The 19,287-nt window shown below is 42.0% G+C and overlaps 1 protein-coding gene across 1 annotated transcript in view; it reads left to right on the top strand.

Annotated features, from left to right (window-relative positions):
• Nucleotides 1-18,104, top strand: part of PDE6D (phosphodiesterase 6D) — a 34,535-nt gene extending 16,431 nt beyond the window's left edge. The window contains exons 2-5 of the mRNA XM_059479201.1: nucleotides 10,892-10,980; nucleotides 14,144-14,269; nucleotides 15,054-15,159; nucleotides 17,478-18,104. Of these exons, the coding sequence (XP_059335184.1) occupies nucleotides 10,892-10,980; nucleotides 14,144-14,269; nucleotides 15,054-15,159; nucleotides 17,478-17,559 (403 nt within the window). The 3' untranslated portion in view covers nucleotides 17,560-18,104. The remainder of the gene's footprint in view (nucleotides 1-10,891; nucleotides 10,981-14,143; nucleotides 14,270-15,053; nucleotides 15,160-17,477) is intronic.
• The last annotated feature ends 1,183 nt before the right edge of the window (nucleotides 18,105-19,287 follow it).

Here is a 19,287-nt window from a genome sequence, read left to right on the forward strand (position 1 = left end):
TGGAGTAACACTGTTTGGACTTACTTAACCAAAATGTGTTTACATTGGTTCCTCTCTAGGAGTTCTTTAGACTCATAGTCCTCTCTGGATGTCATTCTGTGCAAAATTGATGATCTCTTTGTACAAAATGGAGCCTGCCTGTCCCTGCCAGCAGTGAACAGCCACAGAATTTGTCCCAAGACTTTGTCCTTTCAGATTTACTGCTGGCTGCCTTTTGCAAAATTGTGCTGCAGTTCCTGGAGCTGGCATTTGTGAGGACAATTTGAATACAGGGAAAAGTGCTGTGTTTCCACCCATTCACTGGGCCCTCTTTTACACCTCATGAGCTGTGGAAGGAAACCTTGTCTGTTAAAGCACGTTAGAAACTTTGTATCAGGGGCATCACTAGTTTTTAGAGTAGTGATTTTTAAGCTTATGTGGCTGCTTGCCTTAAATCAGCAAAAAGAACTTGTGGTGCTGAGCGTGACGTATACGCTGAATTCATTGGAGCACTTTGAGTTCATAATATACTTGAGTGTCCAGACTTAGAAAAGAAAAAGGAAAGAAATTTTTCATAGGAGCTCTAGTTGAATTAATATGAACTAAGGCAGGAACAAATGCTATATTTTCCCCCGTGACTTTCCTGTTTTGTATTTCTGGTGTTTATTTAAGTTGTCTTAAAAAAAATATATTATTGATAATATTATTGATAAGTTTCAAAGGCTTACACATGTTTCTAATTTAGAACCATTTTGCTTCTGTTGGTCAGAGGCAATACAGCCATTTTGCTGTCCTGCTTTAATATGGCATTTTAGACACTTAAAAATCCTTCTAATTCTGCAAGCAGTCTTCTTTATTTCCTTCCTTCTCCCCACTTCCATTAGTAATCCTTGGCAGTGATTCAGAACCACCCTGCATTTGAGATAAGGGTGACTGAGAAACCAACAAAAGCAAGAGAAACAGAGTGAAGGAAACCACTGGCACCCACCCCACAGCATGATGGCAGCAATCTGTGCTCCTGCAGCACTCCAAGGTACAAGAAGAGTTTCCATCAGCCAGCAGGCACAGTTCCTGGCTGCCTAAAGAGAGAGGCAGTATTGTCTGTTGAAGCACAAGTCTTGAAGCCAAACACCTCCTGAGATGTCTTTGCTCCTCTCTTACTGATTCCTTGTGTGGCTGTGGGCAAGTCTCCATGCTCATTTCCCAGTCTCTGCAGCAGGCACTTATTAAAAAGCTACTTTGAGAACATGAGTTGAAGTTTTTGAAGCACAGTGTAGTACTAGGTAAGGTTGAAGTTATTGATCAGTGAGCTGTGCTGTATTACCTGTTCAGTGGGGTGTCCTGTCTCTCCTGTTAATTGCTGAGGTTTGCCTCTTGTCTGGGGTGGCACTTGCTAGATGACAGTGACAATGACAATGTGAAGCTGTGCACACTGATAGCACAGCTCACGCCAAAGCCAAATCTCTCACCAATTTCCAATCTGCCTATCTGTTCTTAGGAGTACATGATATATTGGTGTCTCCAGTAAATTACATATTCTTTTCTAATATGTGGAACTGATAAATCTGGACTATCAGAAGCAGTCTTTGGAGCTCAATAGGCTGGTGTGCTGGAGAGCTCTGTATGAAGAGATGAAGGAGAAAAATGAAGGTGAAATGAAGGAGAGAAAAAAGAAATTAAAGACCAATGAGGGGGAAAAAAAAGCACATAGTCCCTACATAAGCACAGGCAGTTGGAAATCATGGAGGCTTTTTGTGTTGTCAGTTGCTTATTTTACCAGGGGACACTTTCAGCCCAGGATGCTGCTTGGAGTTGGATGGATGACGGGAGCAGCAGGGGGACCTGCTGATGCTCAGCTTTGCCATTCTCAATAAACATCACTTTGCTCAATAGAGAAGTTATTGCAGAGGCCTTCAAGGAACAAAGGCATTGACTGGCCACAAGCAGTGCTGATAAAACTGCCTCTTTAGAGCCTTTTAGGTTTGCTTTTTCTCCACTTTTCACACAAGGCTACAGGTCATTCAAGTGAAACTGTATGAAAATGCCAGCTAAGCAGCCATGTTTATCCCTTTTAAAAATTTGGTCAAAGAAGTCATTGTTCCTCTGCTCAGGTCTGTGCCCTTTCAATATGAAGAAGTGTGAAGATCCTTTTAGACATAAAAAATCCAATCCTCCAGTGTTGCAAAAATGACATGAAATCAATCCAAGCTTTCTTTTATAAGCTAGCCAATATATTGCATATTTTAAAGCAGCTGAATAATTGTATAAAATAAAGAGGCATATTGAAGTTTAAAATGCCTCATTCCATTAAAGCTGATTTTGTTGCATGACTGTCGTGACATTGGCTCTGCAAAGAACAATAGTCCATAACAATTTGCAGGGAGATAAATTCCTGTGAGGGTGTCTAGCTGCAACCTTATCTATGAAAATGAAGTTAAGCACCAGAACCCCTTGATAGATTGTTTCCATGAAACTCCCTCTCATTCACTTATTGCTGAGAACCTTGAAATGTTACCATAATAGTTTAGCTGGGAAGAAATTTTTGTTTTGAAGTAGTTAAGACAAAATAAAGTTATTTCAATTGCTGAATCACTTTCAGTGTTCACTTGCAGAGAGGAAAATTGTTTGATGTGCTAAAATTAAAAAGTGGACAAACAGATTCCAATTTTTGGGGGTTTAAAGAATTTAACATAATTTTAAGCATTCTGGATGTGGCTCCTCAGTCTGTTCTGTAACCTGTCTTACCTTTTGATGTAGGCCAGGCATCTTCTCTAAGAAGTTCCAGTGTTTTAATTGTATTTTTAGTTTCTCTTGTATACATGGTGTCTCTGTTAGCTTTCTCTGTACTTACATTCAGTTTTGTTCTGAGCTACAAGGAACCCACTTTAAAATTATGTTCTGATAAAGCCCTATGGATTTTAAAGGTCACATTCTTTTCTTGGATGAATACATCATTCCCATTGACTCACCTGCTGTTCTTAAAAACTCGGAGTATTACTGATGACATTAATTATGTTAATATTCAAAGGGTTCTTAGCACAAGCTCAGGCTTTTCTAACATGCTAATTTGTGAGATGTATTTAAAATGCAGGGAAGATGGGAGGAGTTGGGTGTTACTGCACTGGAAAAGAGAAAACAATTTTCTTTGTGCAGTTCCTGGTCCTGCAAGGAATTATGAGTTTTTCCAAGTTATTGATTGTTTTACTATCTAGACTGTAAAGCAATCTCCAAATGTGATCACATGTTGTTTTTCCTGCTGAGGCATTGGTAAAGGAATTCTGTCAAGGCTATTGAGATAAGCCAAAGAAAAGCTTAAAAAACACAGGCAGCAGAAAACAGCAGAAAGCCTCTACATTGCTTCAGCTGCTTTTGTTTTGGCACTGTTTTCTGGTTCTAGGAACCATTTTAACTTCTGTCTCTAGAGGAAACAAAGCACATTTTTAATAGTATCAAACAGATCAGGCACAGAAGGCAGCTTGCTTGCTCTGACAGGGGAATCTGCCCCCCAAGACAGTGATGTGTGTATAGATTTAATTTGGAGCTTTCCCCCACTTTGAACAACATTATATTCATTGTACCACAAGTATATTTTGGGTTTTACTTAAATTTTTTTGTTAGGGATATCAAATCTTAGGGTATTGGGTTTGGGTTGGGATTAGAAGTGGTTTGGTCTCCCTGGATTGAGTTTAGTTCCCAGAGAAGTGCCTGGCATGCTCTCCAAGAGCCTTTTCTTGCAGGCTTTGCTGGTGTGCCAGGGTAACAGGGCAGTCCCTCCACCTGCTGCAGGTAGGAGCTGTTCAGGAGTGTCACACGTTGTTGCTTTTGTCTGAAGAAATCAAAAGTTACTTGCAAATGCCTAAATCAGTTTCTGTTGCTCAGCAGTGACAAAAATTGCTGGAGTTTCTAAGAGTTAAGCTTCTTCAAACTAGACTTGTCTGAACTTCATCTGACTCATCCTGAAGCAATAGTGTCTACATCCCTGATCAGCTGCTTGCAAACCACTATAATTTATTCCTTTTTCCCTTTTTCCCTCCTGATGACCCTTAGCTTCATCTTCAGTAGGTCTGTGACTCTTTCCTTTATATTGTACATCCATTTGTTTCTTGCTCCTTTGGTTTTAGAGAGAGAGGCAGAGTAAGTGAAATGGAAGTTTGGCTTGGTTGGCAATTCTTGTGGGTATTACCAAAGAAACAAAACATTCTCTCACTCTGCCTGCCCATGCTGGACACTTCTCCTCCCAGAGTCTAGCAGCTCTCCATCTTCATTGTTTTAGTACATGTACCTGCTTTTGTTAAGACTACTATAAGTGTCGCTAATTCTGATTTAAATATTTAAGATTTGGGGAGATTTCACTGAATTTTTTCAGACAGTTAATTGCCAACAGTGAAAATTAAACATTAATTTAAATTTCAACTCTGCCTTATTTTGCTACCTGATGTCACTAGGATGCTGTGGCGTAGAGATGAATGTTAGTTGTTAATTTTGATGAAAGTGTTGAATAATATTTTTGTCTTTCAACCTAAAGTGTTTGAAAACACAGATTTTTAACTGGATAAAATTTTTATTAGCAAATGCTGGAAGTAGGTTTACTTCATTTCCAGTGTTTGTAGAGGTAAACAGGTTCTGTACTTGTCTATTGGCATCCCATTGCAGCTGATCTGGTTGTGAACAGACCTAGGCTGCATTTTTGTTGCAGACTTCTGCATTGTGCCTCAACATGAGCCCTGCTAAATTGAAATGAATTCAGAGATTCAAGCAGGAAATACTTGGTGTGGACATAGCTCAGCTTCAAGATGGTCACCCAAGGTGCAGGGAGGATGTGACAGAGCAGGGAGCACTGGAGCTCCACTGCCCCGTGGGAATGGTCAGAGCTCTGTCTGCTTTACACAATAGAAGGGAGCAATAATAATTTCTACTCTCTTAGCATGATCTGTTGCAGCCAAGGTAAGGTTGGCATGGTGTGCAGTAACTTGTGTAACTGTCTTTCCAATATGGGCCAAGAGCAGCTTAATCCAGAGCTGTCTGATGGATGTTAGATGGAAATTCATGGTGTGATACCAGATCTGTGCACAGACACACAAAGATGTAAGGCAGAAAGTTTAAAGGGAAGTACAAAGTATACAAGTATATGGTATTGTGTTGATCTTTTCGCTGTGATGCTGTAGCTGTTAAATATATCCCTCTGATTACATAATTTGCTGTGAAATTCCTTTGTTGGTTGCTGAGGATTTTTGCTGCATTTTGTCATGTGGTTCACATTAATCTGTGGATCTCCCTGGCTTCTGTTGTACAGCAATTTGTTTTGTACAGGAGACTTTAAAAGCAGGCTCTTTTACAGCAAGTGAAGGAGTGCCAGGAGTGCTTTGAAGGGATAATTGGCTTCCTTCCATTTAAGGATTTAATATAGCACCTTTCCAGCACCTCCCATCATTTTGTGAGCACAGTAACCTGTATCTTGTGCATCACTCTAGGAAAGTTGGTTTATAATAGATGAGTTTTTTAAAAGTTCTGCCCCTGTAAGAACTGTCACAGCATGTTTTCTGTCTAATCAGGAACTCAGCAAAGTGTGCTGCTTTCTGAAAGCAGAAGTTGACAGTACTATACTCCAAGGCTCCAGTAATGCTTGAGGAATAACTTCCAGTTTTTGTGTTTTGGTATTCCTGTACACAGAATGGATGGATGCTCATTCAGTAGATAGGATATTGCTCTGAGTTTCATCCTTAGGCTGGGAGGAACACTGCCAGCCTGTGTTCTTGTGGCTTATTAAACAGCAGACAGCAGCATTTCTCATGAGTGTGAACAGAGTGAATTCAAGGACCTGAATCAGCAGAACATCTGTGCATATGCTTAAATTGAAGCACACAATTAGGAGTTCTGTGGAAGAGTGATTTGGGAATTGTAATAAAAAGTGGGAGTAGAGATGGCATAAATTACAGCATGAATGGCATGAGTGGAGGAGAAGTGAGTGTAAGGCCATTTAGGTGATCTGCTTTGTAGTCCTGTGGTTTGGTAGTTACTTTGCATAATTTATATTGGTCCTTATTACTCAAACTGGATTGAAACAAGTGAGATGAAAATGTACTTCTGGGAAAATATATCTGATATAAATATAATCCCTAAAGTCTGATCTTTACTTCCCTGTAAGGTAACCTGCTTTCCCATGCCATGGCTGCCTGGTTGTGTCTGCTGTTCACAACAGACCATGTAAAATCAGGAGTGAAGGTTGGTGAGTCCTGATCAGAAGCTTTTCTGGGTCTGCAGCAGAGATTGTTGTCTGAATTGTTCAGGGCTTTCAGCTCCACCTTCTCCCAGAGGACAGGTCTCATTAACATGCTATTGTTGAGATGTTGTTTGCACCTGGCAGGTAGGGAACTGTTTTAATGTTGCATTTCATGTGGAAAAGAAAAAAAAAGCTGGCAGGGATGATGAAAGACCTTCCTTCTAGGAGTGGTTATGAACATTAGCCTTGTTTTTATTATGAAATGTAAGAGTACAGCAGTTCCTGAGGTTTTAGAATGGTGTAGACATAGACAGCAAGGAATAAAATGAAAAATTGATCATTTTAACAAGAGAAACAATATATACTGTTAGGCACTGCCTTTGAGATATTCAAGAAGTGCTAAAAATTACAACATACAAATAATAGTCAGGGAGATGGAGGCAGAACTTCTTTTAACTCCATACTACTTTAATGAGAAATTTTGTTCGTACTCATTCTCTTCCTCAAGGCTACTCTTAATTACAAGTGTGGTAATGCAAGACAATCTTTTGCAATGCTAATACACTGAAAGATAAAGGATGTACATTTTGATTTGTTTGAACCAAGTGATCTCTCTGACAGATATAAAAAAGAAAGAACTCCTGACATCAGAGGTATTAAAGAAAGCAAAATTTGAATTTAGAAATGCACAAACCATTTCCCTTCATCAGGCTAAGCAAAACAGGTCTGTGAGGGAGCTACTTCATTTAATGTATATAAAGCAAGTCAAGTTCCAGCTACTACAAAGCTTTTATGTAAGGCTTTGCTGACCCAATAGGTGGTGGAATATAAATAGATCAACATACACTCTTCCTTCTGCTGTTCTACCTAATCCTTTCTTGCCTTCAGGATTGAAGAGTATTTGATCTATTGAGTCTTAAATCAGATATCATTTCCAAAAAAACCCCACCCCAAGCCTCCAAAATACAAATGAATGAAAATGTAATGGTGTAAGATGAGAAACTGTATTACGAATACACTAATGTTTTTCCTTCCCCCCCATACAAACTTCACACAGCTGGAACTGCCTGGATTCCTACTTGCTGTTAGCCCTGTTAAATGGCTTTGCATGAACCTCTTCAAAAAGAGTAATTGTATCAGACCAATATGAATTTTCCTTCTCCTTTTCAATAATGCTTAAAATGCCCTGCTCATTCTGCCTGCAGGTCTCCACTGCTGCTCAGGAGGTGGAGCACTCTTTATTTTTAGTAACAATGTCTCTCCTGCTGGGGTGGAAGAATCTTAAACCAATTAAACACATTAGAAGATAATAGTGTGTGGGGGTTTGGTTCAAGATCTCAATTTTCTTCACTCTGGGGTATGTGTGTTACTAGCCTTCCTATCCAAGCTGACAGAAATAGTGTTGATAAGCTGCTAACTAGGTAAGCAGTGCAGCTGCTGCTTTGTCAGGTATTCCTGTGTCAAGAAATCACTTGTGATGGGGTTTGCCTCTTTTTTTTTTTAATTTCATTAGAGTTTTATACTTTATCTCAGTTTTGACTAAAACTTTTTTCAGATGCCTGCTTATTTTTAAACATTTATTATTTTTAAAATAACTAACCTCTTGTCCCTGAAGTGTTTTGTTTTTTTCCAATAGAAAGAGATTGTGTGTGTGTCTGTGCTTTTAAGATCTGATTATTTGTTCTTCCCTTTTAATAATGTTTAGTTACTGGGAAAAAACTTGTAAACTGGCTAGTGTATTCTGAACCCTTCAAATATGTCTGGGTCCACAAATTTTTCCTCTTTGTATACACTCTGACTAGCAGGTTGATTTTGTTTCTTCATTTGCAGAAGTTGGAGAAGCATGCCCTGAACCAGCACAGGGACTTGTCAAAGTCAGAAAGCCTTTGACTACACTGACATTAAACCTTTATTTATTTGATAAGGAATTTACACAGGCTAGCAATGTTCAAGTTGTTTAAATACAAGATATTTTCTAGGAACTGTGGCATGCATTGCTGATGCATGGTCTCATCAGCAGGGGTAGAGCCTTGAGCTTTTTATTTATTCTTCCTCTTGAATTTGACAGTCATAATACAAAGCATGGGACAGGCTGTCCTGCATGGATTTCCTTTTACAGTGGAACATCCATAAACAAAATAAAGCCAGATAGCACTTTAGAGATGTCCAACACCCCAAATGTTAACATACATTTTAAATGTTAACATTGTTCAGCTCAGCAGCATAATTTGTATCACCTTTCTTGGACTGGACTGAGACAATCCTGATAGGAAGAAGTTACAGAGGTCAGTAGTGTACAGTGGTGTTTTCTCTCACCAGAAATAGCAGGTCACTAACACTATAACTGTGTATTTCAAGTAAGGATCATAATTAAGTTTCAGGCTACTTCTCACTGAAGGGCACTTTTAATACTTTTGAAACTGGTGAATGTGATTTTAGAGTGCTCCAAAAATTGACAAGGGAAGAGGGATGGGAAGGCAAGGCAAGTCATGGCAAGGAAAAGGAATGGCCCATTAGTTAGAGTACTGAGAGGCTGGCTCAGTTCCTTTACAGTGCTGGCTTTGCTGTCCTGGTCAGTGTTTCATTTCCAGTTCAGAGGAACTCAGCTGGTGCTCAGTTTGGCACCACACAGCCTGTGGCCAAACCTGGGAGCTCATAACTCTGACTGATATTGATAGTGAACAAACAGCAAATAAATACTTGTGAGAGGACCATTTTTTAAAGGTAGTACAAGTTTTTGATAATCAAGTGCCCAATTTATTAAATTACTGTTCAGCTAATAGTTAAGAGTGTTTGTGTGGCAGAATGTTGGGAAGATAAATGAGTGTGTCAGTGAGATGCTCAGATTGTCCCATTTGTTATTTTCCCCTTGTACATGGCATTTGATAGATGGCACACTGCTTTCTATGCAAATAGCCTCACCCTGGCTAATTTGTATGTCTGTGTGGGGGAAGATGTATGGAAAAATCGTGGATTTTTTGGCATTTGAAATTACTCTTGGGGCAGTTCCATCCTGCATGTTGTGTTGGCTGAGGACTTGGAGTTTTTCAGCCAGCACCACATGAAATGCCCAGCTCTGCTGCACATTCTTCTTCCCATTCTGCTGTTCATTTTCTCTCTCTGACTTCCCTGCCAGTCCCTGTATCCCTTGGGTTGCTGGCTGGGGAGAGCTGCACTTTGCAGCTTCCTGCTAGGATATGGAGGTGCCAAATGGAGCCCTCAGAGGATGCTTTTCATCTTCTGCCCCTTTCTCATTTGCCTTAATCCCAGAACAAGTGGTAGATACATTGTGTTTGGAACAAGCCTAGAAGGACATGAGCAGGCTGCCCTGTGTTCCCTCTTTCCATTCTCTAAGCTTTATGTGAACAGACCCTGTGCACACATTTTCTTTGTCTTTTCAGTGGGGCGTGGAAAGTCTGACCAGCCTTCAGCAAGGGAAAGAATCCTCACATCTCTGCTGAAGCAGCCATCTTCCCTTCCCCTCCTCCACACACAGAATTTTAAAACAAATGTTCGTCTGTGATGCAAAATTTGCTAAAGCATCTGTTTCTTCCTGGGAGCTCTGGAAAAATGTGATCAGTGTGATGAGTTTGTGTGAGTCTGCCTGGAAACTGTGTGTGTTAGAGGATGAGTTCAATATGCAAATCTCCAACAGCTCCTATTTATACCCATGTCAGGGCCCATATTGTCCCTCTTCTGTCTGCAGCTCCCCAGGCAGTTCCCTGAGCAGTTGTTGTAGGCAGTCCTGACTGAGAAGGGTGTGCTGCCATAAAGCAGCCAAAGGCAGCTCCTGGAAAGGCTCTGGTTTGTGTGGGCTCACCCCACAGATCCTGCTCTGTTCAGCCTCTGGTGTTGAACTGGTGAATCCTCAGAGCGACCCTGAGGAGCTGCAGAGCAGGAGGGCCTGAGGCCTGTGGATGGCTGTGTCCCTGTTCAGGATGGCATCATGCAGGTGTGCAGGCTCCTTGTTCTGAGCTGTCAGTGGCTGAGTTACCCTGGGACAGAGATTTTGCAAAGGTGTACTTAAGATCATTATTAACTGTCCCTTTGGAAATATGAATATTTCCTACTTGCCTATAGATTTATTGACTGATTCACTGATCAGGCTGGCACAGCCTCACTTGCTGAGAGTGAAAAGAGAAGATCTCTCTTTGCTTAGCACTCAGCAGCTGAAGAATTCCCATGAATGGCAGTTACGAGGTCAACAGCAATAGAACTACCCTTGATACTAATATTTTGTAAGCTAAGAAAACAAGCTGGATTGGATGCTATTCTTTTTCTCATGTTATGTAGAAAGGACTCCTTTTCCTAGCCATTTTCAAATACTAGAGAAGAGCAATTGTTTGTGTAACAATCTGTTATTGTTAGCAATGTTCTTGCTTCTCCACAGCACAGTGACACTGCCTTTATCCTTTAGAAGCAGTGGAAAATGATAAATGAGGTTAACAAGCTCCAGTCTAAAGTGAAAACGAAATCTGTGGCTATATAACTCTTGTTGCATTCATTCTGGTCAGGGGTTGGTTTGTTTATTTATTCTCAAGGAAAAAGCATCTCTTTTCCTTGGCCTCTTGAGAATGAGAAACCATGACTGAAACTCAGCTGGAGTAGCCTATTTCAGAGCTCAGCAAAGAATACTACCCACAGCATTTAGGGATAGAGATAGCTTGTTTTCCTTATTTGCTTCCCAATCAGAAATTGGATGAACCTTCGGGATGCAGAAACAGGGAAAATCCTCTGGCAAGGAACAGAAGATCTGTCTGTCCCTGGAGTGGAGCATGAAGGTACTGTGTGACTGCATTGTGCATTTGGACTGGGTGGTGCTGCATGTCTGGGTCACCTGAGTTGCAAACATAGCCCTGCTTTGAAGGACAGATGTCACTTTTGTCACTTGGGCAAATCATATCACCCCACTGTGCCTCAGATTTTCATTGCAAATAAAACAAGAACTGTCATCTCCATCAGAGGAACTTGGGGAATTAATTAAAACATCCTCTGGCCTGAGATTAATGCCCATTGTACAAGGAATAGTTAAGATCCTATCTGGTACACAGTTCACTCATCCATCTAGAAGATGGATGCCTGCAAACTGGCAGATGCAGAGGAGAGCTATTAGGAGAAGCCACTGAAAAGATTACTGATGGGAGGATGCTCTTCCTTGGGAGAAGAGGCAAAAAAAGCAGTTCTTGTATGTCTTAGCTAGAAAAGAAATCTGAGGTAGATGGGTCATGCTTAATAAATAGGCTGAGAAGGGGGGAGACATCCAACAAAGCAGGGTAATCTGATGGTGAATTAAAAGGTGTGGGGAAATGCAGTTCTGCTACAGTCCTGCAGCAGAAGCAGTGAGGACAAACAGAATAATTGCTCTAAAATTAAATCCATATGTGTCCTAAAATCATTCTATAGTACTGGTGTGTGTGTATGTTCTGTGGCCATTCAGGGCAAATCACAGTCTAGACACAGTAAATGAAGAACCAAATACATAGCAGAGTGAATAAAATACATTTTCTTTAAACAGGACTTCTATTTGCTTTTTAAACATGACTTCTATTTTATTTAAGTACAAGTTTCTTTATAAAATGAACTCTTAAGTTTCAAATCATGGTACTGTATTACTACCTTAATTTACTATCACCACTCAGATGAAATAAAAACAATATTAATGTGGTATTAGATTGCTGCCAAAGTCTGAGCATTAAACTGCCTTAAGTAGTAAAAAACACAGCCTGAGCACCTGAAACTAGAATTAATCATCTAAACCAGCATCTGACAGCAGGAGCTTTTCCTGTCATCTCTGTTCAGTGACAGGGCATTTGAAACTGGGAGGCAATTTGGAAGATGCAAATCTGTAAAGTTTGGTTTCTTCCAATATACAAGCAAATCTTGGGCTAAGCCACTGAGGTGTAGCTCTTACAGAATCCCCACAGCCAGCTTTCATTCAAGACATACAAATTGTCCTTTCATTATCTAAGAAAAGGTGTAGTTTAAAATGTAAAATCAGTTTGGCTAAGATAACTTGCTTTCTTCAATGTCCCAAATATTTAAGGTAACTTTATTTAAATGAAATGAAAACATAATTATATGAATATTTAAATTGAATTTCAGTTTCTAACTAAATGGTTGGACCCAAAATTACCTGTAAGTAAATAAGATATGTGTCATTCAACACTTTCTAATCTAATCATCATTAAGCATCTGACTAAATGTATGTTAACCATGGAAGTGCCTAAATAAATGTGCAGGTATAGTACATACTCAAGTTAACAAAAAGCACTAGTAAATTTAGGATTAAGTCTATGCTTATCTGCATCCCAGTATGTTTTAAAATGGATTTAACTGATGAGAATCAAACTCCCTTCTTTTCTATTTTAATTGAAAAAAAAAGAGAGAAATAAAAGTAAAATGAGCTTAAAATAAATAATTGCAATTAAAATTTTTTCTTGATGGTATAAATGTAAATTAAAATGTCTTAAATCAGATGTTTAAAGACAACACAGTCCTACTTTTATTAAAAGTAACTATTTATTGGTAGTTTTACAATGTTAAAGCAAACATTCTCAGCACTCTGTCTTCGGGATGAAAGAAATGAAATTACTAAATCGCAGAAGAGTTTTAACGAGTCATTTTACACTTAACTGCAAAGGGATGTTTATCCACAATGGTGTAGTCTGTACTGGTGAGGGCAGTAAAGGATGGTGCCATGCAGGTTTCCATGGTGCAAAAAATCCCATTAAAATAATTAGAGAACTTTTACATTTAAAACTCTTGCCTTACACTTCTAATTTTCTTTTTAATATTTTTTTTAATTTTAGGGGTTTTTTTAATCAGGCTGTGTACTTCTCCTTGGGGTAGGATGTTGGCTTACATTCCCTAAGCCTCCAGCTCTGGAGATTGATGTTGTATCAAGGTCTTACTCCATAGAACTGTTCTACATTAGATAGATTTGCCTGGGGTTTGGGAGACTCCTGCATTTATTAAACACCAGCCTGCTCCCTGCTCATGGATGTCTTAATGTGCCGTCCATTTTGGAAGAGTTTGGCTCATAAAGCACATGCCAGCTGTCTTCCCTCCCCTCTTTATTTCTAAAAAAATTCACGTGAAACATTCTCTAATATGCAGGAAGGAATTATGCACAATCACACCACTGAAGTGTGACAGGCTTGGGAGATTTTTACTGATTTGCCTTCCCCCTCATGCTCTCCTGATCAGGACCCTAAATCAGTGCTCTCTAGCTGTCCCTTCTCTTACTCCTCCACCTCTAAAAAAAAATTAATCTTGTGAAATATCTACCAGGTACAGTTTGCCACTTGCTCTTGGTGTCTCAGCCATTGCAAGAGCCCAGAAACCTGGACTGTCAAATTGCTCTCTTGAACCTTCCAGTGTGGTTCTGGCTTTACAGCCTGGGCAGGTCCCAGCATTAAGGGAATGGCATTTACTTCCCAGAGCTCTGAGATGGCTCAGGAAGTGCTGCTGGGCTGAGAAACACACATTTGTGGTTTGCTCTGGGGATGCACAGTCTGAAAGGGAAGGAAAAGTGAGAAGGGCTAAGGAGCTTGGTGTGCTAAGCAGCCCTTTGGCTGCCAGTCATCTTCAGCACAATTCTTAAAGTAAAAATTAAAGTTGCATCATATATTTTCAACTTGAAAAATTACTAGTAACAAACAACTAAGAACCAGGAGTCTGGTTCTGAGAGATCAGTTTTGTATCCCTGGTTCTGTCATAAATTTCATTCTTGGCTGTGGGCAGGGTACTTAAGGTATTTGCATCTTGGATTTCACTCTTGCAAATGTAAAAACAAATGTAAAAACAAAGTCCTTTGTGTTTGTATTTTTCCTGCTGCTATGATCTTGTATTAGTCCTAATCATTATTTCCAAGTATAGAATAATAGTACCTGCAGAAGCTGGATTTTATTGTGTCCAAATAATGCTTCTTTATCTGTTTCACAGCTCGAGTTCCTAAAAAAATCCTGAAATGTAAAGCAGTATCCCGGGAGTTAAACTTTTCCTCAGCAGAACAAATGGAAAAATTCCGTCTGGAACAGAAAGTTTATTTCAAAGGGCAGTGTCTAGAAGGTATGGATGTGCTCTGTGTGCTGCAGCACAGGGACTGACCCCCAGCAGGGCGGGGATTAGAGAGACTAAAATGGGTTGAATGTGGTGATTTTAATTTTTCAGAGTAGCTCTGAAGCACTCATCTTGTCAGGACTAATGGGCCACAGTATTAAGGATGGCATTTCATAAGTGTATTAACACTTTGTTATGTAAGCAAAAAAGCTGGGTAATCATGCCTGAGGGCATAAATCCACCCCAGGCTGCCTGAGGCAAGGAAACAGGCTATTTCAAAGTCAGCTATTACAGGAATTCCTGGGTGTTCCTCAGAGTGCCAGGCTGGAGCCTCTGGTTTGCCTGGTTTCAGCAGTGCCAGTGACCCCACAACTGCACCTCTGACCCCCCTCAGTGCAGTGCTGCTCTTAGTCTGGGCAGGAGGGGCAGATAAAACACTGAGCTCCGCGTCTTTTGGGCAACCACCTGCAACTTAACCTCAGCTGGATCCCAGGATGTCTGCAGGAGGAGGAGGGTGGTTTCCTGTTCCCAATTAGGTGTGTCAGAAATTTTCACCCAATGCCACGGAAGTGGTGTGACCTTATCAGTGCCATCAGCTATTTTAGAAAGGGAGGATCTGCTCTGAGAGGAGGGTTCAGTGCAGTTTAAGCTGTACAAAGTAATTTAAATGTAAAATGTTGGCAGCCCAGCAGACAGTTTAGGGAGTTCCCCAGCCTATCAGGTGAAAAGGGCCATTTGTGAATTTCCTTCTTTCAAATGCCTCTGGATCTCTTTTTTTTCTTTTACTTTGCAGAATGGTTCTTTGAATTTGGTTTTGTGATTCCTAACTCCACAAACACTTGGCAGTCCTTGATAGAGGCAGCACCTGAATCACAGATGATGCCAGCTAACGTTTTAACGTGAGTGCCTTGGGCTTGCAGAGGCTGAGAGCAGGCAGAGCAAAAGCAGTGCATGGCATTTCCTTGGTGGGCAGGAGAAGAGGGAGCTGCTACCAACTCTGAAACACCTCACTACTCTTAGTCGTTGAGACATAAAAGGGGTTAAGCCAACCTCATTACCTTCCTTCCCACAGGTCCAATTTGCATTAATATAGCAATAAAGGTTTGGAGAAAGTGAAACTGATTCTTTAATAAAGTTGCTTAATTTTTTTGGAAGGTGAATCGTGAAAGGATTTTAAAATGTTTTACAACTTAATGCCTGTTATATCCAGGGAAGAAAAAACCCAGCAGATTTTTGGGCCATTTTTAAATCAGCTATTGATCATTGATTCTTGCCCAAAGTAGTTCAGTTGATGCGATATATCACCTGTAGCAGCTGCTCTGGTGTTTGTTTCATCACTGTAATACTTTGCTGAGCTTTGGGTCTTTAACATTGGCCTGTACAGATTTAGTGTATAGGCATACATACACATTTATGTACACTGTGCACAGAGTTGTATCTGGGGCTAAAGTACTTTAACAGGTAGGAGTCAGTCATTTTACAGTCACCTGCAGGAAGATTCACACAGCCTCCCCACAAAGTCTGCTTCTGGCTCTGTGTGCACAAGGGCTCCTGAGCAGGGCAGGGATGCCTCAGATGTGTGACAGTGACACGTGGTGTGGGCTCCAGCTTGGGGGGATGATGGAAAAGGCTCCTGGAGGGAGGCCTTGGGAAGGGTAACCATCCTCCCTGCAGTGCTGGATGGGTGCTGGCAAGCACACAAGGAGAGCAGTGCCAGACACAGAAGGGTTTGGGAACCCTGCTGCCAGCAGGAGGCAGGCAGGGAGCAGCAAGGTCACTGTGTCCTCTGGAAGATCTCCCTCTCCAGCATTTTCCCTCTCATTCCCTGTCTGGAGCAAAGCCAGTCACACAGAGAAGGCACTGGGATGGGAGCTACCATCACTGATTGCCATTCACAGCACGTTTCAAAGAGAGTGGGCTTGGAGGAGAGCACCAGTGTTCCAACAGTGCTCCTGGCACAGCCTGCTCAGAACCTTGGAGGTGCTGCACACACCTCAGCTCCCAGAGCTGGGCACTGTCAGTACAGGAGGAGCCAGATTTGGGAACCAGAATAAAGAAACAAAGACATCTGACAAGTTGCTTTTGATCATCTCAGGAATTCAAGATGTTTTCAGGACTGGGAATCAAGAGAAGTTAGTTTTCAAATGACCTTGAGTATTTTCCAATGTCCCATTTGTTCCCTGCAGTGGGGAGCCCAGATCTCTCTCTCCTGTTTATAGAGGTATCCTAAAGTCATTCTTGAGGCTTTTCAGTAGAATGCCCCAGCCCAAAGAAATCCAAAGGGAAACTTGTGGCCCAAAGAAGTCATTTTACAGCTGCCAAGATTTGGAGACCCCCCCTCATTTTTTAATATTCCCAAAGACCTCAGGTTTGTCTTGGTGTTTCCAAACCAGGAGAGAATGGAGATGTGATCCTTGGTGCTAACCAAGGCACTGTGCATGAAGAGTTCCCAAGATGAGCAAGTATCAGATTGAGGACATTACCTAACATTTTCAGTTCAAGCATTGTCCACACCACAACAAAACCTTACACTCTTAGCAGGTCCAGTGTTACAGACACCAAGAGCCACAGTGGAGGTAGAACTGCTGCTTTGCTTTTCAAGGTCCAGGTTGTTTAGATAAGGTCAGATCACACTGCTTAGGTGTCCAGGTGTTATAATGGTCCCAGAGTTCTAATTTTATGTACCAAAATCTCAGAAGTCAGCAAGTTAAATCTCCAGAGCTTCTTTCACACCCAAATCCACATTTCCATTGCTGTATAAAATATGCTTGTGCCTTTGCATTTAAGCACTTCTTCAGGGAAATGACATGTTGGTTGATGTAGCTTGCTCAGCACTAGAGGACAGAGAAGGAGAATAAAAAAAGAATTCCCATTGGTTTTCACAATTCCTGCAGGAGGCAGGGTCCTAAAGGTGCTGGGACTGCTGGTTTATTTTTAGCAGTGGGAGTGAGCAGGAGTTTGCTGTCTGAGCACTCTGCAGGGTGAGCAGTACCTGAGTACTCAGAGTGCTCGGACAGGGGAGGGATGGGTGGAACATTCCACACAGGAATGTGTTTGGGAGATCCCTGAATCCTGACCAACCCTGACCAGTGCTCCAAACCAGAGAAATGAGGTTGTGGGGTGGTCAGGGTGTGAGCCCAGGCTTGTGAGAGCGTGGAGAGGAGCAATCACTGTCCATGCATCCTTCTAACACCTTTCTCCTCCTTTCCTCCTGCAGTGGTAATGTTATTATAGAAACCAAATTCTATGATGACGATCTTCTCGTAAGCACTTCCAGAGTGAGACTTTTCTACGTTTGAGATGGGGCTTTTTGGAGCTGTTTTAGTTTTCCTCCATACAGTTCTTGGTGCAGAACCCCCCCGACTATCCAGTGGAAGACACTCCTGTAGGCAGTGACCCTGGGGACCAGCTCAGCGTGGGTTGTGACCTTTGCCCATCAGTTCTTTTGCTTTCTTCTCTGACAAGACCAGACCAAATCCTCAGAGACGGGGCCAGCTGCATAGCGATGCCCTCAGGAAGAGAGGCTGTCTCTGAACACAGGCAAACGGTGGTCATGCAGAACAATACTGTAAATTTGTGTTAGTCTCATCCTTTCTACTTCTCTGGACCCTGGTGTAATCTCCCATTTCCACTCACACCAAACTCTCAATGCTTTTATTTTGGGGTTAAGTTAACCTTTTCATTTTTCTCATGTTGTAGATTTTTATCCTTTCGCTGGATTTCTGTGTAACTGGTCCACACATCCTCTTACCCCAAACTTGTAAAATAGACTGTGATATCACCTAATGTAATTAAAACAAATTTCTCAATTAAAACATTCCTACCGTCCAAAGAAGGGAAGAAATGTCAGTTCTGTGTGTTTTCCTTTCTGTTACAAAAATGTACCTCAGCAGGCACAAACTCCCATCACTCAAGCCAGCAGCAGAACAGGGCTTTCCACTGCTCTGCCCCTTCCACAACCCCCCCTCTCTGTGCTCTTCCTCCAGCTGGCTTCATCAGAAAGGTGTCCTGACTTCTCTGACCAAGGCTTCTCCTTGGCCTCCCCTCTGTTAATCCCTTGGGGCCAATTGTCCCCTTGTCACCAGTTTCTCAAGCAGCACTGCACACTATTGTGCTTTTCCAAGTGCCTGGGGACACTCAAGCCCTTCTGGAAAACTCAGGTTCCCCTGAGCCCACAGCACCACTCCCGTGCTGGGCTGGGCTCCCTGGAGCTCCACTGACACCAACACTCCCCACGTGGGGAGGCTTCAGTGACAGCAGCACTTTTTCTGTGACACATTTCTCCAGCCCTGCTGCCACTTTTCCCTGCAGTTTGTAATCAGCTCTTGCACGTGGACATTGTGGGAAGGGGCATCTCCAGCTGCTGCTCCTGAACATCACAGGCAGCTGTGTAATCACTCAGTGCCTTGGTCAGCCTGTCCTGTTGCTGGGCTGGAGATCCTCAGAGCCACAGGGAAATGAAAGGCATCATTTCACATCCTGGATTCAGCCACTGGGTGTGTGTGGGAGGGATACAGAGTAAATATTGTTTAGGGGATTTGAAGTTGGACCATTAATCCCCATTAGCCATGACAGCAACTCTCACTAGACCTCACTGAAGGATCCCAGCCTGGAGCACCTGCAGGGCAGTGTCTTGTCAGCACTGTGACCATCCCAGGCCAGCCTTCAAACAGAGACACCAACCAAAACTGCACCCAGCACAAACCACAGCCCCTGAGCGTGGGACTCTGTCCAAGGGGAGACACAAAGGTATCCAAAAAGGAAAAGTGAAAAAGGTTGAGGGTCTTGAGAGCAGCTGTCTGTGTTGTAGGGCAGACACCCTGCTAGACGCACAGAGGAGGGGTCCAGCAGAGACAGGGAGCAGGCACCACCTCTGCCAAGCTCAGCTACAACCAAGGACTGACCCAGAGCACAGGGACAGATGCTCCCAGTGGGTCTGAGTCTACCCTGCTGCCTTTTCCTTCTCGTATCCTGGGCAGCATCCAAGGCAGCACAGCCAGCAGGTCAAGGGAGATGATTTTCCCCCT

The sequence above is a fragment of the Ammospiza nelsoni genome, chromosome 10, assembly GCF_027579445.1.
Source record: "Ammospiza nelsoni isolate bAmmNel1 chromosome 10, bAmmNel1.pri, whole genome shotgun sequence".
NCBI classification, from domain to species: domain Eukaryota; kingdom Metazoa; phylum Chordata; class Aves; order Passeriformes; family Passerellidae; genus Ammospiza; species Ammospiza nelsoni.